At 34.0% G+C, this 22,714-nt stretch overlaps 2 protein-coding genes, 2 long non-coding RNA genes and 1 other non-coding gene across 9 annotated transcripts; 2 read left to right on the top strand and 3 right to left on the bottom strand.

Annotated features, from left to right (window-relative positions):
- Window positions 1-4,606: 4,606 nt before the first annotated feature.
- LOC146945962 (PHD finger protein ALFIN-LIKE 4-like) lies at window positions 4,607-8,610 on the top strand. The gene is made up of 5 exons (XM_085744217.1): window positions 4,607-4,868; window positions 4,971-5,003; window positions 6,409-6,637; window positions 7,680-7,815; window positions 8,071-8,610. The coding sequence occupies exons 1-5, from the start codon at window positions 4,763-4,765 to the stop codon at window positions 8,326-8,328; spliced, it is 762 nt and encodes a 253-aa protein (XP_085600343.1). The 5' UTR covers window positions 4,607-4,762; the 3' UTR covers window positions 8,329-8,610.
- Window positions 8,611-9,676: 1,066 nt separating this feature from the next.
- On the bottom strand, window positions 9,677-9,748 carry TRNAK-UUU (transfer RNA lysine (anticodon UUU)). The gene has a single exon. It is a non-coding gene; the product is annotated as a tRNA-Lys (tRNA).
- A 697-nt stretch (window positions 9,749-10,445) lies between these two features.
- LOC146945960 (uncharacterized) lies at window positions 10,446-13,372 on the top strand. Of its 2 annotated transcripts, XR_015026559.1 has the most exons (5): window positions 10,448-11,002; window positions 11,444-11,495; window positions 12,064-12,175; window positions 12,616-12,739; window positions 13,137-13,372. It is a non-coding gene; the product is annotated as an uncharacterized LOC146945960 (long non-coding RNA). The 2 variants fall into 2 exon arrangements; XR_015026558.1 differs by having other exon boundaries at window positions 10,446-11,002; window positions 12,064-12,739.
- A 1,780-nt stretch (window positions 13,373-15,152) lies between these two features.
- LOC146945959 (uncharacterized) lies at window positions 15,153-16,449 on the bottom strand. Its single transcript, XR_015028209.1, has 2 exons — window positions 16,193-16,449; window positions 15,153-15,562 (listed from the first exon to the last, which is right to left on the bottom strand). It is a non-coding gene; the product is annotated as an uncharacterized LOC146945959 (long non-coding RNA).
- Window positions 16,450-17,312: 863 nt separating this feature from the next.
- Window positions 17,313-22,170, bottom strand: LOC146945958 (protein PLASTID MOVEMENT IMPAIRED 1-RELATED 1-like). 4 transcript variants are annotated; one of them, XM_085744219.1, is made up of 4 exons: window positions 21,989-22,170; window positions 21,838-21,909; window positions 18,956-21,501; window positions 17,313-18,815 (listed from the first exon to the last, which is right to left on the bottom strand). In XM_085744219.1, the coding sequence occupies exons 3-4, from the start codon at window positions 21,493-21,495 to the stop codon at window positions 17,651-17,653; spliced, it is 3,705 nt and encodes a 1,234-aa protein (XP_085600345.1). In that variant the 5' UTR covers window positions 21,496-21,501; window positions 21,838-21,909; window positions 21,989-22,170; the 3' UTR covers window positions 17,313-17,650. The 4 variants fall into 4 exon arrangements, with proteins under 4 accessions (XP_085600345.1, XP_085600347.1, XP_085600349.1 ...); XM_085744221.1 differs by having other exon boundaries at window positions 18,956-21,496; XM_085744223.1 differs by lacking the exon at window positions 21,838-21,909.
- Window positions 22,171-22,714: the final 544 nt, after the last annotated feature.

Below are 22,714 nucleotides of genomic sequence, written 5' to 3'. Positions count from 1 at the left end.
TAACTGTAATTTGTGGATTGAATTATTGAGGGTTAATTGTTGTTTGACAAGGTGAATTTGAGATATGTGTATGATACACTTGTTGAGATGAACTTGGAATGATGGTAAAGAATAATATGCATGTGATGTGGATACTTGTGAATATATGTATGGACTGTTATTCTTGAATATATTCTTTCATTTCCAACGTTCATGATATATGTTTTTCGTGGATTATGATGATGTAATGCTAACCCTCAGTGGTTTACCACCTACCTTTCTGTATGGACAGGTAGATGGAGTGCAGGATGCTTAGTTGTTTGTTTGATGATGCCGAGGAGTAGAGTTCCTCTTTTTCATGCAAGTGTCTAGATTAGGGCTCTGATCTAGGATAGTTCTTGCATGTTGTTTTATTTTGACTATGTATTTCGTAGTTGTTGAGATATTTTGTTATTCGAGATTTGGAGGATACAATTGTATCATGTTGATATTTGGAGATGTTTTATGAATTATATGTATGTTCCGCTGCTATATTGTGTAAACATGATCTTTATGCATGTATAATTGTGGTTTATTCGAAGACGTAACATCTATTTCTAGAATATGTCTGATGTATTCGCGCGTTTTACCGCTTATTAGAAATAGGGTGTTACAGGCATCACCTCACAAACCAAACAAATGTCTCTAAATTGTTATATTAATTCCATCTCTTTGACCATAAGTTTCATCATGTGCAAGGACTTCCTGCTCAAGGCATCTGCTACTACATTTGTCTTTCCTGGATGATAACTCAAATCAAAATCATAATCCTTTAAAATCTCTAACCATCTCCTCTGCCTTATATTCAACTCCTTTTGACAATAAGATACCTCAGACTCTTATGGTCACTGAACACCTCAAACATCGACCCATACAAGTAATGCCTCCACACATTAAGTACAAACACTACAACTGCTAACTCTAAATCATGTGTCAGATAATTTCTCTCATGAATCTTCAGTTGTCTCGAAACATAAGCTACAACCTGCCCGTTCTGCATAAGCACGTCACTCAACCCTCTATTAGATGTATCATATTTAACTATAAACAACTCACTTGGGTTTGGCAAAATCAGAATTGGCGCCGACGTCAGCTTCTTCTTGAGCTCTTGAAAACTATCTTTGCATTGCATATCCCACACATACGACTATCCCTTTCGAGCCAATTGTGTCAAAGGCAACACCAACTTTGAAAATCCTATGATGAACCTTATATAATACTGTTCCAAACCTAAGAATTTTCTCATTTTTGTAACTGACTTAGGAGCCTCCTATTGCAGCATTGTGTCTACTTTAAAAGGATCAAACGTTATTCCACTACTAGAAATTACATGGCCCAAGAAACTCACTTCTTTAAACCAAAATTCACACTTGGACATTTTAACATACAACTTCCGTTCTTTTAAAATCTGCAACACTATCTCCAAATGTTCTGATGCTCCTCATCCGACTTAGACTATACCAAATATCATCAATGAACACTCTGACAAATTGTCTAAATACGGATGGAAAATCTTGTTCATATATTCCATAAACTCTCTTGCTGCATTGGACACACCAAATGACATCACTCAACATTCATAATATCCATATCGGGGTCTGAAACTAGTCTTCGACACATCTTCCAACTTCACTTGAATCTGATGATATTTTGATCTCAAATCTATTTTACTAAACACGCAAACACCAATCAACTAATCCATCAGGTCGTCGATTCTAGGTAAAGAATATTTATTTCTAATAGTAATTTTATTCAACTGACGATAATCCACACACAACCTCATACTACCATCTTTCTTTTTAACAAGTTGAAGGTGAGAAAAACTCAAGAAGGGGGTTGAATTGTGTTGGCTTTTTCTGGTTCTTTTTCTAAATGTTATCACTGGTCAGACTCTGATGGGTTCAGAGTCTAGCACAGAGTCTGAATATAGCGGATAATAAGAGAATACATAGATGAGAGAGGGAGAGAGAACATGCACGAGAATTTTATACTGTTTCCTCCCACAACATAGGAGTAGTCAAGTCCTCTTGCACTTCCAAGGGATTTCACTATAACCTCACAGATTAGAATTGCTCAAGGACTCTTCCAAGAGACTCCAAATGCTCAAGCACACTTGCAAGAGACTACTAATGCTCAAGGTCACTACCAAGAGACTTCCATTGCTCAAGCACAACTGCAAGAGACTTCCAATTCTCAAGGACAACTCCAAGAGACTTCTAATGCTCAAGCATGCAGACAAGAGACTTCCAATGCTCAAGGACAACTTCAAGAGACTTCTATTGCCCAATCACAACTGAAAGAGACTTCTGATGCTCAAGCTTCACAATCAAGAGACTTCTATTTGTTTACAAGTAATCAAATATGTTCTTACACTTGATATACAATGGGTAGTGTAAACTGAAGAGTGTTGAACAAACTTTTTAAGATTTTAGGATTTCTAAAATATAAAAGTTGATAAGAAATTCCTAAGTGTTTTTGCGCTATTTGATTTTGACAAAGTAATGATACAGTAAAATAACTGAGTCTTATTAATCTTCTTCAAGTCTTCAACTCCTTTCATAGACATGGATTTGAGAGTTAGCGCATTAAGAGTCATTGAGAAGCTTCAAATCCAGGACGTTGAGCCATTGCCTGATATGGATAATTCAGTTGGATAGTCATTCAAAAATCCTTTGCTGGAACTGGAAGTATCCGTTCATTCTCTCTGTCCTTGAAGTTCTTTGTTTGTTTCTACACGTGGTCAGAAGAAGACAAAATTGTACTCAAATCCTTGATGGAGACAACTATAGAAGACGATAAATCTGACGTGGATTCTGGGTCCCTAAGGATCTGTTGAGTCCAAGGGTCTTCTAAGTCTGATGGGGTCTTCTAAGTCTGATGATCCTCACAAAGTCTGATGAGAGGCGTCATTTTCTTTTGATCAAAGATGTTGACTTCTGATTTTCCTTTCTTCAGATCTTTTACAAGTCTTTTAAGCTTCTCTTGTGCTTCTGATGCTCTAATACATTTTCAATACTTTGATGAATATATTCTATGATCATGCACTCTTGAACAAATATTAATATATCCAACTGTTCTTCAATATTTTGTTATCATCAAAACCTTAAAAGGAATTGTACAAACCAATTTTGTTCAAACACAAGTAACACTAGTGCTTCCCATAGTGAAACACTAGGTCTGATGAACTTCTTCTCTTGCAATTCCTCCAAATGTTTCTTCAACTTACCCAATATTCGTCGCCAACATCCTGTACAGTTCCAGCGACACATGCTTAGTCTCAGGTACCAAGTCAAAAGCAAACTTGACCTCTCTCTCCGGTGGCAAATCACTAATGTCGTCTGGAAACACATATGGAAACTCACACACCACTAGCTGATTGATAACTTTAGGCTCACCCTCTACCTTCAAAGAAGCGAACATCATAAACACATGGACCTCCTCCTTAAAAGACGTCATCACTTGTCTGATGGTCATAAACTCTGAACCCATATCCTCCTTGGATTTAGGAAACAATACACTCTTACCAAAGCAGTTAATATAGACACAGTTGAATATTCTTCATAAGCATCTGATTTGTGCTGAATTTCTATTATTTTACACAACACTCATTAACTTATTTTAAAATTAATATAAAAAACCCCAAAAATATGTAAATATAAATTCCTTTTAAAACAATATAAAAAATTGTCTTTATGTAAAATTGAACTATCATAAAAAATCATGATTTATTTAGGGTGTGTTTGGGAGGAGGGCTTAGGAGGGGAAGGGACGGGAGGGCTCACTTCAATTTTTTAAATTACGAACAATGTAAAATGTCTTTTTAAGATAAATTAAGTGTTTTTGAAGTATTATATGATCATTTATCATGTTGTTAATTTAATTTTTTAAAAATCATTTTATAATGTCTTTAAATTAAAAAAGGAATGTAAGCCCTCCCCTCCCTTCCCCTCCTAAACCCTCTTCCCAAACACACCCTTAAGGTATAAAAAATCATGATTAAAGATTTCTTGAAATAACAATAGTTGATTTTTCTTGCAAAAAAAAGGTTGATTTTCATTATGAATAAGAATAAAACACATACCTTCTTAAAAAAAATAAATAATAATGAAACACATTACGTTGAGATTCAAAACACTTGTGTTTGTTGTAGCACTGGAATTGAAAAAAAACGCCATTTGCACATAAGCTACAATATGTAGAGTTTGACTTTTGCGTTAAAATTTGCATTGAGAGATGTGTTTAAACGTGCAAAGTGTATATCAAACACATACTTACACATCACATCAACCGCTTGCACCAACATCACTCAAGTGTTAATGAATTCTTGTAATTTAATCGAACTCTGGATTACTAAACCATCTCGTTAAAAAAAAAAATCTTCTTCTTTGACTCCGGGGAATAAATACAAGTATAAGTGCCATTGTTTTTTCAATCTATTGTTATTAACTTTAAAATAATAAAAGAGAGAAAATAATAATAATTTTATAATAAAATAAAGTGAAAAGAAAATAAATATTATTTTAAGTAGAGTTAGCAAAATTAATGAGATCCATCTATTTATCCACACCCTATTATATAAATTTGCTTTACAGTCTTCTTTCCCTCTCATTTTCATCTTCATCTTCTTCTTCTTCTTCAGCTGCTGCTGCAAATCCAAATCTCTCTCTCTCTCTCTCTCGCTTGCCATTTTTCTTTCACTTCGTTCTTTTGAATACCCATTTTTTGAAGAGAGAGAAAAAGGGTCATGGAACTTGCTGGTGATGGAACTCCGTTTGACCCTCGTACTGTTGAAGCTGTCTTCCGTGACTTCAAGGGCCGTAGAGCTGGCTTGATTAAAGCTCTCACCACTGGTTTCTCTCTCTCTCTCTCTCAAGCTTAATTCTCTCTCTTTTTTTTTTTTAATTTTGATTTTTGTTTTTTTAATTGTTTTTTTTTTTTTGTTGTTATTGCAGATGTTGAAGATTTTTACCAGCAGTGTGACCCTGGTTAGGGTTTTTACTCTTGTTTTAAGATTGTTTTGTGTTTGTCGGTCTCAATTTATGTGTTTTTCATTTTATTTTTAAGATTGATGTTAATTTGTATACTTATATACTGTATTGTTTGTGGATTTGGGTTTGAATGATGAAAAAGTTTTTTTTTTTTTTTTTTTTGAGAAAGATGAAATTTAATAGAGTGAGTTCAATTTTACTATTTTTTTATTTTTTTTTATTTTTATTTTTATAATTTTGCTGATTAAGTGATTATGTGAACTTATGAACGTTGTGATTTGAATTGGGAAATTGAGATATTTTGAAAACAGCCCTTTTGCTGTGTGTGTAATGATGTTTCACTGTCAATGTTGTTAGATCCAGACCGGAGATAGAACCAGTGAGTTCAATCGGTTTAACCACAGTTAAAAATTACATGACTATTAAATTTAAAATATTTTAATTTTAAAAAATGAACTGGTTGGTTTGATCTGGTTCGCAGTTGAACCAGCCAGTTCGATCTGGTTTTGACAATGTTGTCATTTGGACAAACTTGTTTTTCCTCGTTGTTGATCTATATAAGTAGTTTTCTCACAGACTTTGAAATCAGTCTGAATTGAAAAATGTTATGCTTCTTCTGAGTTCTGACCTACAATTTTTGCCATATTCTATATTCTGTTTGTATTGAATTGTTTTGATGAACTTATCTGGGCTTATTGTCTGCAGTGCACTAATGCTGCATATGTGTCTGTTTTGGGTTTATTTTTCGTTTGCAAGAAGTTGAATCTAATGAAAATTTGCCCTATGTGAATTGTGAAACCCTAAGAACAGCTCGGATTGTATATGTTTTCAAAAATGGTTTTTGACTGAATTAATGTTAATGAATATCCAAAATCCTATTATTTCATAAACCCTATGTGTATTTGATTTTGGATTGACATTGTTTAAAAAGGAATGAGTATGCTTGTGAATATCGTATTTTATTGAATGCCATGATATGTATGATACTATGATTTTATTTCAACGCTGTATAAATCGTGATTTAACACGTATAATTGTATGATTCTGTGTTTTTGAACCACTGCAATGATCCCAAATCTAGTATAAATATCCATGTAGATTTCGTAGGATTGTGAGATCTTATCTATCTCAAACCGATACACCAAATCCAGTAACAACCCAACCCCGAATCCAGAAAAAAAAAATTGAATTAACCCTTCATCTATTCTCAAGTGCTATGAAACTAAACTAGAAAACCTTTTACCTGGTGTTATATCAAACATATGTGCTTATTTCTTTTCTCTTTTTCTCATATGTTTGATTTATTTAATTATGTAATTTACAAGTAGTGCAGAAAAATGAATCGATGTATACTACATTATGAAATTTGTTGATGTGTTTTGTTTAACATGTTCTACATCAGAAAAGGAGAATCTTTCTCTGTATGGATATCCTGGCGAATTATGGGAAGTCACTTTACCTGCTGAAGAAGTTCCTCCTGAACTTCCGGAACCTGCATTGGGCATCAACTTTGCTAGGGATGGGATGCAAGAAAAGGATTGGCTATCTTTAGTTGCTGTTCACAGTGATACATGGCTTCTCTCTGTTGCTTTCTACTTCGGCGCAAGATTTGGCTTTGATAAAGCCGACAGGTATGATAATTCTTTTCCTCCAATCCTTTATTATGTTATGGAATGTTTGGAACCGCGTCTCCGTTAATCGTTATATTTCTTGTGTCCCAAAACATTTTTGCCGTGTTTTTTCCTGAAGCTACAAGTTGTAGCATGAGCCTAAACATGTGTTCAACACTTACACACCACATATATACAAACATATACTTATTCTTTCACTTTTCAGTGTTCATTTTCTGTTCTGATTGAGATCATATGTGGATGCATCTCATTTTCTTTTACTGCTGAACTTATGTTTCTTATGCGGCAATATTGATTTGGTTTACTTTGTCAGTTAAAATCAGCATAAAATATAAACCACTTCCTTGCTTAAATTGTCAAAAGAAATAGTGTGGAGAGGAAGACTGAGATTGTTCTCAGCTATGTGTATCTATGCAATATTTAACATATTCTCCTTATTTATGATGCATAGGAAGATTTTCGGTCATGACAAACTTTTATTCTCCTTATTTATGATGCATAGGAAGATTTTCGGTCATGACAAACTTTTATGATGTTGACAAGATCCATCTACTGCCTATAGTTTGCATTTAGTTTTGTGTTATGCAATATCAAAATGGAAAAATAGTTTGAAAATGTTTTTTGCAGTTGAACAATTCTTTTAACAGTTCAATGACTGCTTTCTTGTCAGTCACATCACTCATGCTCATCAGGGAGGAATGATCTCTTATCAAGAATTTTCATTTGAGATTCTAAGCTTTTCTCTCTTTATGCAAAATAGGTTGTTTGACACTTAGCATTGTTTTCATGGATCTACATGACAATCTGTTAGCAATAAAATTTCCATGCGCATCTCTATGTTTGATGCTTAGCATTGTTTGCATGGGTCTACATGACATGTTATTAGCAATACAATTTGTGTGTGCAAGTGCATTGGTCTGAACTTGTGTGTTTATGAATGTCAAGAAGATTACAAAAATGAAAAACAAAAATTAGTTCATTTGAATCAAGTATACGTGCTATTTATATCCTGATCTGTGATACATTGTAATTCTTCATGTAGGAAACGCCTTTTCACTCTGATTAATGATCTGCCAACAATATTTGAGGTTGTGACCGGATCTGCTAAGAAGCAGACTAAGGAAAAGCCATCTGTCTCAAGTCACAACAGCAACAAGTCAAAGTCAGGCTCAAAAGCGGTAAATAATTCTTCAACCTTCTCTCTTCCTTGTATATTTTCATTTTTATTTCTTCTTCTAGCTTTTTAGTAACATAATTGCATTATTCATTGTTTTGTACTCGAGTGATGCATCAACACTAGCTCTGTCACTATTGTAGATTCATATATTTTGCTTGAATAGATGTAGGAAATGTCTTATAATAATGCTGAATGGAGTCGTCGGTAGTTATTTCCTTACAAAATATGTGTTGCTCACGATTGTTTCCTCATGCAGCGTGGATCTGAACTGGCAAAGTATTCAAAGCCGCCAGCAAAAGAAGATGACGAGGGAGTGGACGACGAAGAGGAGGATCAAGGGGAATGCGCTGCATGCGGTGAAAGCTATGTATCTGCATCAGATGAGTTCTGGATCTGCTGCGACATATGTGAGAAGTGGTATCATGGAAAATGTGTGAAGATCACTCCTGCCCGGGCTGAGCACATCAAGCAGTACAAGTGTCCTGCTTGCAACAATAAGAGAGTCCGGTCTTGAATACCATAGGGAAGTGAGTTACTTCTTCTCGCTGCTGTAACTCCATGCTGGACAGCTAACTAGTTAGTTGCTTAGACATTCTGTGTTGTACCATTTTCGTGCATTTCAGTCCCGTCAACTTATTTTGTGGATATTATTTATTAAATATTTGATAGTTGACTGGTTTTGAACATGTCTCCTACCTTTTCCCTGTATATTGGGATATTTATATGTTCTTAGTACCTGGAAAAATAATTGTTTGTGCAGAGAACAATTTCTGCTACATGTTCTCAGTTTCTTCTATTCTATGTTCGCAAGCATGCTGCATTGGATTTTTCAGGTTTGTGATCTGCCACATTCGCGGAATCAGAGCGTCGCTGTGATTTTGACAGAACTTCAATAAAATCACAGTATCACTGTGATTTTGTATATCAAACATATCAAGGACTACTTGTTATGGATTATAAAAAAGGGATTTTGATATTCAATTATTTAGAGATTAATTTTTTTTTAAAAAAGTAGAAACTGTTGTGTTTGTTTATCAGAATGAAAATCATTTAAGGGATGAATCCCTGCTCCTTGAAATCAATATTAGGTTGAAGCAACTATTTATAACTATTTAAGCAACTATTATGTTAATTTTAGACTATAATTAGTTCTAACTTTTTCCATCTTTTTTATGCATCTGCTAAAATGTATTTTGATGATACACATTCAAAAATAATTTAAAATGAAATTATCTAGACAACATGAATTCCTACTTTGATTGGATGCGGGTGCAAGTTTGGATTTTCTCTGATATAAAAAGTCAGGGAGCGAAAATGTTGATATCCTCCAGCACCAGCCAGTTGGTAAAAATATAACTCGTACATCCACAGGTCTGAGTATAATTGTTTGAGCAAAATAATCATGAAGTCTTACCAAAATTGCTAACAAATGCATTCACATGTCTAAAAATTAGAAAAATAGAAGCAATGATATTGATTTGAAGAAACAATATATCTACAACAATCAATTTGTTAATAATCAATTTGTTAATAATTTTGGAAGTAAAATTTTTGTTAACCTCCAAAATAATTGGTTCATTGACAAGTTTTATCCCACTAACAAATGGAGTATAGAGTTGAATACAAAAAATTAAATTTATATTATCGCCGTTTATCCCACTAACAAATGGAGTATAGAGTTGAATACAAAAAATTAAAAATTAAATTTTTAATCGCCGTTTATCCCACTAACAAATGGAGTATAGAGTTGAATACAAAAAATTAAAAATTAAATTTTTATAGAAAAAATTAAAAATTAAATTTTTATAGAGTTGAATACAAAAAATTAAAAATTAAATTTTTATATTAAATTTTTATATTATCGCCGCCTGTGGGGATCGAACCCACGACCACGTGGTTAAAAGCCACGCGCTCTACCACTGAGCTAAGTCGGCATGATTTGTTCTTTAATGATCTTCTTGCTTATTTTCTGTAGTAATGTGATATATTTCTTTAACATTCCATAAGCTATTAAAATGAAATTATTATTAACTACAAATATATGTAGATTGATGTGTAGCGCACATAACATGGTTTGTAAACAAAACTAACATAATTTCTTTTAAATATCCCCCCAACCATGAATCAATTGATGCTTACGATAAGTCTTCAAAGTCATTTTAGTTTTTGTATGTTTTTTTAACAATCTCTTTTAATCCGTGTACAACTGAATTCGGTTTTTAACTAAGTAATGTAACTCTCTCTCCCTCCCTATATATATATTGACACACACACACACACACACACACAAACTCTCCCTTATCTCTACGTTCTCCTCTCATGTTGCTCAGGCTGAACCTCCTTGTCATGCTCATGCTAATAGTACTGATCCTGAGTATCATCATGATACTGATGCTCGGTAAGATCATACATCTGCTCCTCAGCCGCATGGTATTGATTTTGTGTAGGACCAACCACCTGCGAATGACCCCGTGTGAGCCCTCTACCCCATCTGGGTTCCTAGGCCCCCTTCCCCGTTTAGTAGGGATTTCTGCCACTCTCTCCCCGCGAACACCGTCAGCCATGGTCTCTTTGCCCAATCGACGCCTATGTGGGTTTGAATTCTCATACATCTTAATATTAGACTAATGTAGGTCTCATTTTGGGTAGATTTTGACAAGTGTCAAATTTCTAAGCCATCCACATGTACATCACAAAAACTAAAAGTTCACTATTTTAGCCAAATTTAGCTTTCTTGCAATAGGAGGGAAATCCTTTAATTTGAAATTCAAATTCCACTAAAAGACAAGTGAAGATGCTGCCAGATCCAAAAATTTAGACAAACTCAAACAGACATCTCAAAACTCAACCTTTCAAGTTCAAGTTTCACCTCAGAGATTCAAACGTATATCCATCTCACTCTTACATCTTCTCATTCCTTCACTATTCTTCTTCTTCTCCGGTCCAATCCTTGGTGGAGATCCATGGATATTTTCACCAGAAGCTCTCTCTCTCTCTCTCTCTCTCTCTCTCTCTCTCTCTCTCTCTCCCTCCTATTTCATGGTGTTTTCTGTTTATCATTCTTTGTGAAGAACAAATGGCGAACCTCGAAATTGAAGAAACCTCGAGTACAATGAGGAACAAAGCTAGCAGTAGCCATAGCGAAGCCCCAAAATAAAGTGTTGTTGCTGATTTTTGAAGCTCTCATGGTCCATTCTCTCTCTCTCTCTCTCAATTTTGTAGTGGATGATTTTGTTTTGATGTTACTGTTGAAAACACAATAAATAATTTTTGATTTTTAACTGAAACGTGAATTGGTTGTTGTTATAAGTTGATTTCATTTTTGATTGTTATGTTTTTGGTACTTACATTTATGTCATGAATCAAGTTTCTAAATTAGTTATTTCAATTTTGTAAATGCATTGCTGCTGTTGATTGTTATGTTTTTGGTACTTACATTTATGTCATGAATCAAGTTTCTAAATTAGTTATTTCAATTTTGTAAATGCATTGCTGCTGATTTGTTCAACCCACAGATGTTTGTATAATTGTTTGAATTAAGGTGTAGGAGTGTTAATATTATATGTGGTTGTAAAATCCATGGCTTTCTCATCCCTCATCTTCCTGATCCTTTTTCCTCTTTTTTGCAGGTTCTGAAATTATTTCAGTGGGTTGTCTTTTGAAGGTTCTGTGTATATTTAGGTGAGGTTCCTTTGTCTTTTGGTTCTTTTTTTTCTTTTTATGCAGTTTGTTTCATTGTAGAGAATCAAAGGTGTGCCTCTTTTTTTATGGTGTTTTTCATTTTACAAGTAATTGTTTTATGTTTGGTTGATGTTTAGTTATTTTTCTCTGACAGATCGAGTGTTTTTCATTAAGCTTATTATTATTCTTTATTTGTTTGATTTTAATTATGCTATAATCCCATTGATGTTATGTTATGTATTTTTTTCTGGTTGTTGACATCAATCCAACCTACGGTGTTTTTCCTTTTGTCTTTTGTAAACCTTAAAGCTATAGTTATACTTTTATTGATGCAATAGCTATAAACTATTAGGTTGTTTAGTCATTAGGGTCCCCTTTGAGACTAATCAATCAATCTACAAAATGCATTTTTCATGTCAATTTTGCCTTTCACAATAGTCACATTTTTTACATCTTTAGAGTTTTATGTAGTTGAGTATATCATATATATAATTTAGATCTATATAATCAATATTCTAGAATGGAATTTGCAGTTTTTAACTTTCTGCTTCGGTACATTATTTTGCAGGGAGAATTATAACTATCTTTAGTGTATTTTTGTCTACATATTGACTCGGTCAGCTGCATTGCTTGCCAGCTACTAATCGCGTAGACATCACACCAGCAATTGAGATACACAGGTCAATTTTGTTTAGTGTTTTTTTGGTGGAATAAAAGTATAGCAATATTAGGGGGGATCAATCCTATTAGAAATTATAATCACTATTTTATATGGGATCAATCCTATATGCATCGATGTTAATCAATGCAAGAGTTTGTGCTGTTAGAAACTTTATTATGATTGTAATGTTTCCGACTGAGTCAAAGGATCTTCATGTGTGTCTGGATCTTTTCTACCTATACTTTATTCCATATTTTTATATGAATCAGTTAATATTAGGGTGAAATATGTTTCACCCAATGAATACCATATTAGACAATTTACAAATAATGAAAGTTATTTTATTAATTTTATTGACTCTTGATGAGGGAATTGCTTATATTTTCAATTTTCACATTTGAATCTACTTAAATTAGTAAGCCTGCACCTCTGTCTATGCTATATTTGCTGTTATTTTAGGTTGCATGTTTTGGGCCAATTGCAAGACAACGCCGCTTCAGCTGCTCTATCCAATATATTTAGAGATGTGAATGAGCACCCACGGTTAGACATAAGGATGTTGAAGCTTTTGGTTCAATTGCAGGTATATCATTTAAAACTACATATTATGGAATTGGGTGACCTCTGTTGCAGTCAATAATATATATGCTATTAATTGTGCCTTGTGGTATCATCTCTTGCTGGTTAGTGATGATATGATCTAACAAATTAGAGGTCCGAATAGAATATGTACATTAACTTTTTCCTTAAATTGAAAGGTAAATTTAAATGGTTGTATCAGATTAGTTGGCCATTAAAATGTATAACCAAGGTTATGTGTGAACCTAAGTTTGTTTTGGTACTATCACTTTTATGTGTTGCTTGAGTTTCTTTGGTACTGTGTTTGAGTTTTAATAGCTCTTTTAGAGGTCTGCAACTTAACCTATGCAATTTTTTAAACATATTCTGGATTTCTGAAACTTTTTTTTTTTCTTTTTCAGGATCTGATACCCAACTTATACCAAGACATCAATAGTATGGTTGTCCAACAACATAAAATGTTTCAAATTTAGAAAAATTTAGACTTTTTGTATTTGTATTTGCTTCTTTGAAATTTACTGTCATAGTAGTGTTCCCTTCGAGTTTCTTTCTATTAGTATTCATTAGCTTAATGCTCTGGTTATTGCAACGTTCATATTAGTTAGTATCATTTATATTATGTTTGAAATTGTTATCAGCGGCAATCCTTACTATGTTTCTCCTTTCCAGTTTTTTTTTTTTTTTTTTTTTTTTTTTTTTGTCTTTTATTATAAGCACAATCATTTTCAATGTTCACAGGAGTATAATATAAATTATAACTCCTGCAAACAAAATTCAGGTTATTGTTTTAAAAGTAAAAAAAGGGTATAGTTGAGGACACTGGAAATATATTGAACACACATCTTCAAAGCAATAACTTTATATGCATTCTTTTTAATGTCACTTATAATTTATCATATCTCCCTTATAATTCAACTGTATATTATTTCTGTCCTTAATGAACATGATCCATTAAAGGGCCTATTTTACTTGAGTTATAATGGTGTCTATTCCTATAGTTATGCCTATTTTATCATATCCTCGACTACACCGGGGCTATAGTATTTTATGTAGCCTTACTATCATTAAGTCCAAGAATATTAAATTCCTCCAAAACACGAGACATTAGTGTTTTATATGGCATTGATATTATTAAGTCTAATGTTTTATATTTCTCAAAAACACAGGGGCTATAGAGTTTTTATGTAGCATTAATATCATTAAGATCAAAGTTTTATATTTCTCAAAAACACTATGACAATAGAGTTTTATGTAACATTAGTATCAATAAGTTCAAAATTTTATATTATTGAAAAACACGAGGGGCAATAGTTGTTTTATGTAGCCCTAATATATTCAAGTCCAAAGTTTTATATTCCTCAAAAACACATGGGGCAATAGAGTTTTATGTAGCATCGGTATCACTAAGTTTGAAGTTTTATATTCTTAAAAAATACGAAGGGTAATAAAGTTTTATGTAAGCAACTATGAATCAACCAAATTTTTTCTTTAGCTATTGTAAACATTTTATATTATATATTTTTGTTAATCAAATCCTTCCCGTGCGTTGCACGGGTGTTAAAACTAGTATCTACACAACCAAAAACAATGAAAAAATTAATGAAAAACTCGTTCAGGCATTTCATCGAACACTTTGAGTGTAAAATATACAACATTGATTCACTGTATTATTTTTAATTTTATACTACCACATTGAGCTTGAATCTAGTCTAAATAACATTTTTATGGTCAAAACATGCATATATAGGATCACAAACTACCCTAAATTTCAATAAATTATCCAACCCTAAACACTAACATTTCCACCAAATTTTGAAAAAAAAAAATCATAAAAACTTTTGTCAAAAAAAAAAATCATAAAAACTAACAACGTGAATACAAGAGATTATGAGACTACTTCATTAACCACTTTTGAAATGTATGTTTTTTTTTTTTTTGACAAACTTTTATTAAACACTTTTGAAACATAAATTTCATTAATCATTATGACGACATGAACCACTTATTTTAATTTAAAAAATTGCATAAGTATATGGATTCCAAAAGTGGTTAACAACGTACATTTTTTGCGTTAATGCAATAACAAATTGAAAATTGTTTTTCTGACATACAAAACTTCATAATAACACATGGAAATTTCTAAAAATCCCCCAGCGGTAGTTAACTACCGTTCTACAAATCGGCAGCAATTAACTGCCGCTGAGTACAACGGTAGTTAACTGCCGCTACAGTCAGCGGCAGTTAACTGCTGCTGCGTGTTTGGTTCAATTTCCAGCGGCTCTCATTCCATTTTTCATTTGAACATGTTTTACACATACTAAAAACAAATTTTTTCACTCTTTTTCATCCAATTGCAAATTCATGATTATAAAATGTACGAAATAATATTTAACATGATAAAATTAAAGCGCAAGAAATAATATAAAACGTACGTACGTAAATGTCATAGAAATATCACAAGGTACGGATAATTTCATAATAATACATCATCATAATCAAAGTCAAAATGTACATAAAAAAGCCTAATGATAATTAACCCTGTTGCCTACGATGCATCTGCCCCCTGCGCTGCCTGGCAATCTGATACGTAAGGGCAGGGCGACCAGTACTGCCAATCCGAATCACATCCTGAACAATCTCCTCTTTAGTCATCTCGCCGCTCCTGGCCACAATATTATCAGTTATCTGCACCACATCCCTGATGATCGTCAGTGTGTCAGACATCTCTCCAGCTCCTTTCTATGGCTATTTGTCATAGCATGTTTACCTTTGCGCACCCTACCCTCTCTAATACGCCGCTCCCGCGCATCCTCCTCCCCAACCATATCTGTACAAAAACAAATTAAAATTAACATAAATACGTGGACAATGTATTTAAGCATTTCCTAAAAACTATATACTTTTACAGTAACACAACCTAAGGCATGGAACATATTTACATATATTAAATGGAGACCATATATATATTACTAACTTTTTTAAATGGAGTCTAAGATTAAGATTAAATGGAGTCGACAAGTGGACTCCATATTTACATATATTAATAACTAATTACTAACTATTTTAGCAAGAGAGTTAGTACCTACAATAATTGGAGATCAAACGAAATAGGAATTGCATTTAATTAACACTGATATATACATTATAAAGTTTAACCAATTTGCACAAAAATAGCACAAAAAAAGTAAGAATAACTCACTTAGGCATTTCATCAAACACCTTATGTGCATTCTAAATTAGGAGCACAATTAATGTTATTTGAACATATAAACAACTACATTGTACCTAAACCTACTCTAAACAACAATGTCAGCAAGAACCATACATTATAACATCAAATTCTAACATAATTTGCAATTTCAAAAACCTAACCTAAACACTAAACTTATGCTAAAATTATGAAAACTAACACCCTGAACAACCTACATTGCATGTAAATAGGAAGAAAATAACTTACTTGTTAATTACTTGAAGAAATTTGGCTCAAATCCGTGCAATTAAAGTTGGGGTGAAGTTGGGTTTGTGTTGTTTTGAACTCTGTAACCAGAAACTGGAGTTTTCTGCGTTCCTAAGATACAAAACGCAGCGGCAGTTAACTACCGTTGAAGCCAGCGGCAGTTAACTGCTGCCGGCTTTCTCAACGATAGTTAACTACCGCTGGGGGCTTTAAAGTAATTTTCTAGTGTTATTAGGAAGTATTCAAAGTCAGAACAACAATTTTCTAACAAATTGATTAATGACAACCAAATTTGTGTTCCAAATATATTCCTCTATGATAAAAAAAAAAAATTAAAAAAAAGTCTGGCAAAAAGAAAGCTTTATTCACCGTATAATTATGGTGAACAATGCATGATGTCATATTTGTGTCTAAAAGAGTGTCTTCAACTAACATTTCTCATAAAATAATGGTTACTGTATTTAGGATTAAATAAATTTTTGGTCCCTATAATTCCAACAAATTTTGTTTTCAATCCTCATAAAAAAAAAAGTAGCATGTTTTGGTCCCTGGAACATTTTTTAGCATGCAGATTTAGTCCCTGTTAAATTAAAATTTGTTTAGTTATGCTTAAACTTCTAAATTTTTGAATATTTTTTACGGACACGTTAAGAACATTATAAAAAAATCTTTTATAAAAAAATTATATATATTTTTAAGATGTAATGCATTAAATAAGAATTTACTTATACGCCAAAATTTCAATATTAAAGTAATGAAAATTTAGACCTAAAAATCAAATTTTGAACTAATTTTTTACAGAGGATTAAATCAAATTTTGAACTAATTTTTTCCAGAGGATTTAATGATCTAAATAAGTATGTAAAAAACCAATAAAATTAAAGTATAATTAAACAAAATTTTATTCTACACTTGTTATTCCAATGCTAATAGGATGGGAATTTAACATTCCCATGGAAATAAAACAACTTTCTATAACTTCGACTACCAGTCTCATTTATTTGGATTTTAATTTTTTGAATTTGTTATTTTAAATCAATTTTAAAAGCATTTCCTGGAAATTTAAATTTTTTAACCAAACAAATAAGTAAAAATGTAATTCCTGAAAATAATATCCCTGGAAACAAACATTTTATTGCATGGAAGAGGCCACAAGTTTGCAACCTAAGTTTGCATTTGCAAATATATAATTTACCTGATGGAATATGCACACACTAGTTTCATATGACATAAGTACATGACATAAATAAAACGGATGAAAGAAAAAGTAACAAGTGGCTTTACAAAAGATAAATAAGCCTATGTTGTTCTCTCTAATAACCACGTTTCACACCTTGCAATTATTGAAGGACCAGTCCAACTTGATTGATGCTCTAACAAAATAAATCAATTTCTAGGCACAGGCTCCCCCCGTATGTCTTCTTCAAGAAAAATCTGAATTGTGAATTCACTTTCCAGTCAACTAAGTCTATTAGTGTCATTTGGTATAATGACATTAGGGTTTCTTATATGTGGATTTAGTGTTTCCGGTTCTTTCGCTTTTCCAAATATGCGTGAAGAAATGCTCCACAAAGTGGCAGCAGGTTGTGCCTTTGTGGTAACCGGAGCAATCGATTTAGATGCAGCTTTTGACTTCATTGGTTGAAACTTATTATTATTGTTCTTCCCCATTCCATTAGCAAGCAACCAGCGTGAACCAGATTGTTGCTGCGTCGAGGTGCCCCAAAGCTTCTTTTTCTGAGGCTCAGGTGTAAGACCTGCCACATGAACTTCAGTAATCTTGAACTGAGGAATGAGTTCTGCTTCAGAAATTTTCTCCTCTTTATTTGCGTCCTCCATCTTTGCTACTATTTCGCTCTCCTCATCATCCTTGTCGTCGTTGTTACGTAACTCGGACACACTACAAAATATTTTTTGCTTCGGCATGACAAACTCTCTCTCAACTTGTATAAGAGCAAGCATTGGTGTTCCAACTGGCTCATAATTTCTCAGAGGATCACGGAGCTGCACCATTAACGCTACTGTGAAATTGTTTCCTAGCAAACCGCATTTTCTGCCGGAGCCTTTGCCTCGTCTCCTAACTCCTCCCTTTGAACTCCCACGGATAAAGTCGAAAGAGTTAGCATGATGGGCTGCAAGAAGTTTCGAAGTATGCTCACTGATATTATCTACATCGTCAATGTCACCAGAATCCAGCTTCATCCACTCATCAAGAGTTAACGATAGGCTCATTATCCCATCAACACCAACATCACTGCTGTCTTTTACATCCATCAGCTGCAAACCAGCAGCCCCTTCCATGCCGAGGGAGCCGTTAATATCAATGCCTTTGCCTTGCAGAGCTGACATTTCCCCAATGGATTGTGCAACAATGTTAGATGGTGCATCCTCCTCGGACATCCCAGATTGTATTCTCAATCCCTCCATTGAAAGTGCTTCGATTTTGTTCATAGCCAACGGTGCAAGATCTTCAATTGAAACAAACTCTGAGCCTGTGTGGTTGGCCACCGAATTTGAATTGAAATTGCTGGACTTCAGTCCAGATGGTGGTGTTCCTTTCAAGTCCTTTTGCGCAAAAGTTGTATCTTGACCTATTATTGAATCATGCTGCAAATGACATTGCCTAAAAAAAAGCAAAGAAAAATTTCATTCAGAAACATGTAAGCCCATGTTTGGTTAAAAAACTTAATTAAGCACTTATCATATAAGACCTTATATATAAATTAACCTCAAAATCAATGATACAAAACAGTATAAACTAACCTTTCTGTTCCTTCTAAGGCAGGCATAGCTTCCCATGCTACTTGTTGTATTGTCTTCCCCGTGATATCTTCCAGTGGCATTAACTCCTTTGCCTGCATTGAGAGTTTTTCAATTCCAACTGAAGCCAAACACTGTAAAACTTCCATTATCCCGGAACCCATTTCTGCAGGTACAACAACAGGGTTGGAAACCTGCATGATTAAACTCCCACTAGCTTTGGTATTCTTGAAAATTGAGGGATCCATAGATCGTAGATAGCCTCCGTCTTTTGTCTGAAGAAAAGGGCCCAACCCCTCGGCAAGAGGAGGCAACGTAGGAAGCTCTTCAGGTGGTAATTGAATTGGACTTCCGAAACCGGTACAATCTTTTGGTGGAGAATGATGAAAAGCCTTCTCGTTCAAACCCCATTGACGCATTAAGGCTTCTGTTTCCAAATCTTCTAGCATTTGAGCCCTTTGTTTTCCCCTCACATCTTGAGACTCAACGAGATGCTCCTTCTGAAGGTCTTGGAACAAGGATGATGAGTGCATACCCTCAGAGAAATTCCACTGCTCAGAGCCATTAGAAGCATCATAGCCATCATCAGCTTCATCCTCACAGTCCATATCAAAATCAAATAAAGAGAAGCCCCCATCTAGGGCTTCCTTCTCAAACTGTCTTAAGAGAAGCTCTCTCGGAGACTCCGGCTCGTTTTCAGAATCCGAGCCTGCTGGACTATGGGCTGTGTCTAGCATGCTTAAAAACTCATTTGCAACCGATTCTGTAACATCATCAAAGCTATGTGTCTTTCTCATCTTATATTCAGATTTGAATTCTGCAACTTTAGGAGATTCTAGAGCCGCTGTCTCGAAATCTGAGACACTATTTATAGCTGATTCTAATTCTTGCAGCAGTTCATTTGTGAATAAGTCATCCTCTCTGTAAGCAGATTCATCTACCACTGACTGATCCTTACAACCATCATTTGCCTCATCAAGAGAATCGTGTATCAAACTATCTCCAGAAGATTCATCCTCTTTGTAAGCGGATTCATCTACCACTGACTGATCCTTACAACCATCATTTGCCTCATCAAGAGAATTGTGTATCAAACTATCTCCAGAAGATACTTTTAAGCCTGCAGTATCATAGGTAAAAGTACTATCAACTGTAGAAGTATCTTCAGAAGCCTTTGAGAATGACTCCTCTACTTTAACAGGTTCAATTGATGACATTTCTATACCCTTATCAACAACAAAAAATTCATTATCTTGACGGTCTTCAGGGTTTTCTTTTCCAGAATCAAGTAAAAGGCAGCCATCTGGCTTATCTGTTTCTAGGTTTTCATGAAATGCATCAAGTTCAGGTGTGTCAAGCACTGGACATGTATTTCCATCGTTAACTGCATGCACTTCAGGCGTTTCTTTTCTGATATCAGATGCATGCACTTCAGGCGTTTCTTTTCTGATATCAGAGGAAGTATATCCATCTGGTTTGATTGGCTCGAGATTTTCTTTTGACAAATCAGGATCAGATTCATTGTCCAGAGAGCTGCACGCCTTTTCTTCATCGAATTTCTTATATAAGACGCCTATTGAGCTGGCTAGTGCAGACTTAGACGATGGCAACACCTCGTGAAGATCCTTTACCTCTTCCGCAGCTTGAGACGAGTACCGACTGCTATAGTTTTGTAAACTTCCGGCCCGCCTCATGCTGCTGCTTCCATCAAACTGTCTTTGTTTAACATCTGGCTTCGTCAACGCAAGACTATTCTGCCTCGAAGTCAACACATTAGGAGCATTATGGCCATCTTTTGCCGCGCTGGTGTTATCACCAACAACCGTATACCCAAAACTGACATTCATCACGGCACCCTTAGCCTTTCCCGATAACCTGAAACTTGTAGTCCACTTCCCCGAGCTCTTCTCCTCCTCAAGCTCCTCCAAAGTGAGAGGAAGCAACCTCGTAAGATCAACTCGATGTTTCCCCAAATCAAGCTCCGGCGCACTGAGAAGCGAAGCATAAAGCAAAAAATGCTTTGCTTCATACTTCGCAGAATGGTGAGGTCCACTCCTACTTCCATAAACCGAACAAGTATAAGTCAACTTCTCATCAAATTCAGCCACACACTGAACCACCTTAGCCGGACGAGTCACCAAAACCCCGTCCCTCCTCTTCCAATACACCGAAAAACTCGAACCATCAAAAGTAGAAGGCATCCCTTCAATCAAATGTACATGAAGATAAAAACTACAATTAAACCTCTTATTTCGGATATGCGAAAGCGCCTTCAACGGTCTCCAATTCCATATAGACCTTTTATCCTTCTGCAAACCATCATTATCATCATTACTATTGCTTCCTTTACCCCTCGGTTTCGGATCAGGAAACAACGATTTTCCACCAGTTTTAGACCTCGAATTCGAACCAGACACCGAATTCCTCGAAGCACTTCTATCCAAGTACATAGCTTTATTCATAGTTTCAACATCCTTTAACAATTTCTTTTGACTACCAGAAACCCCACTACTCTTCTTACCACTTTCCATTCTCGACAACATCCTGTTCTACCCATAAAAACAAAAAAAACAAAATTAACTAAATTAATGTTAATTCAAATAAAACAAAACCAAACCAAACCCACATTTTATATTTTGAAATAAAAACAAAAAAACCAAACTTTAAGTAAACCAACGTTAATTCCAATGAAACAGACCGGAACCCAGATTTTAAAATTTTCAAATAAAAACAAAAAAAATAAACTTTAAGTAAATTAACGTTAATTCCAATGAAACAGAACAAAACCCATATTTTAAATTTTGAAATTAAACACAAATAGCATAAATTAATTAAACATGATTAATTAATACAAAAAAAAAGGGGTTAGTTAAGAGATTGAGTACCTGGTGAAGAGAAAGGGAATGAGTTTAGGTTAATAGATTGAATTGATTGATTTTCATGAGAAGATTCTCCTTCTGGAATTGAAATTGAAAAGGTGAAATTTTGGTAAATGAAAAGTCAAAGTGATAAAGAAAGAGGAAAATGAAATCTTACATAAGTTACAGTTGTGTGAGAATAGAGATAGCATAGCTTTGTTAGTTTATCTTCTTCTGCTTCAACGACAATTTCTCTCTCCTTTGTTTTCTCTCTCTAAGAATTGCCGCTACCTCTTTCAAAAATCAAACCAAAATCAAAAGAATTTAACATTATTGAATAATTGGAGTTCTAAATGATATAGTGATATGGTACTGGTATTTGTAAAAGAAATAGTGGTAGGTTGTAGAAAAATTTATGTAATAAAAACCCCTTATGATATTTTACTATTTTATCATAAATTCATTAAATTAATAAATGAAATTTATCTAGTTTCAATTTAAAGTTTATTTCTTTTTTGACAAAACTTAAATGTAAAAAAGTTTTTCAATTTTTTGACTGACATATACTTTTTCTTTTTTACTCAATCAAATAATTGAAATTTAAAAAATAACTACGGAGTAACATTTTGTAAAGCTTTAAATTTAGGGTGTGCTTCTCTCTAGACATGACATTAGTACGCAGATGGAATAGAGACGGTTTTTCTCTTTCTTGTATACGTCAACAATTCAAACAAGGTTAAAAGAATATAATCCAAGCTCCGTACTCGATGGGGGTTTGAGTATCCTTGTCCCGTTCCATCCAAAACTTGGACCACATTGTTTTACTTTTCTATTTAAGAAAAACGTGTCCAAAACTACACAATTTAACAATTTGATTTTTTTCAAATATAAATTAGGGGGAACA

Source organism: Medicago sativa, chromosome 2 (genome assembly GCF_051527215.1).
Source record: "Medicago sativa cultivar Bolivia chromosome 2, Bolivia_mono, whole genome shotgun sequence".
Classification (NCBI taxonomy): domain Eukaryota; kingdom Viridiplantae; phylum Streptophyta; class Magnoliopsida; order Fabales; family Fabaceae; genus Medicago; species Medicago sativa.
This window is presented reverse-complemented; position numbering and strand designations above follow the sequence as displayed.

What these genes read in the sequence shown, in the direction of transcription:
- LOC146945962 (XM_085744217.1), top strand. Translation starts at nt 4,763, where the DNA reads ATGGAACTTGCTGGTGATGGAACTCCGTTTGACCCTCGTACTGTTGAA. An exon ending in TTACCAGCAGTGTGACCCTG is followed by an intron (nt 5,004 to 6,408) that starts GTTAGGGTTTTT and finishes GTTCTACATCAG; the next exon opens with AAAAGGAGAATCTTTCTCTG. An exon ending in GGCTTTGATAAAGCCGACAG is followed by an intron (nt 6,638 to 7,679) that starts GTATGATAATTC and finishes TTCTTCATGTAG; the next exon opens with GAAACGCCTTTTCACTCTGA.
- LOC146945958 (XM_085744219.1), bottom strand. Translation starts at nt 21,495, where the DNA reads ATGTTGTCGAGAATGGAAAGTGGTAAGAAGAGTAGTGGGGTTTCTGGT. An exon ending in GCCTTAGAAGGAACAGAAAG is followed by an intron (nt 18,816 to 18,955) that starts GTTAGTTTATAC and finishes GCTTTTTTTTAG; the next exon opens with GCAATGTCATTTGCAGCATG.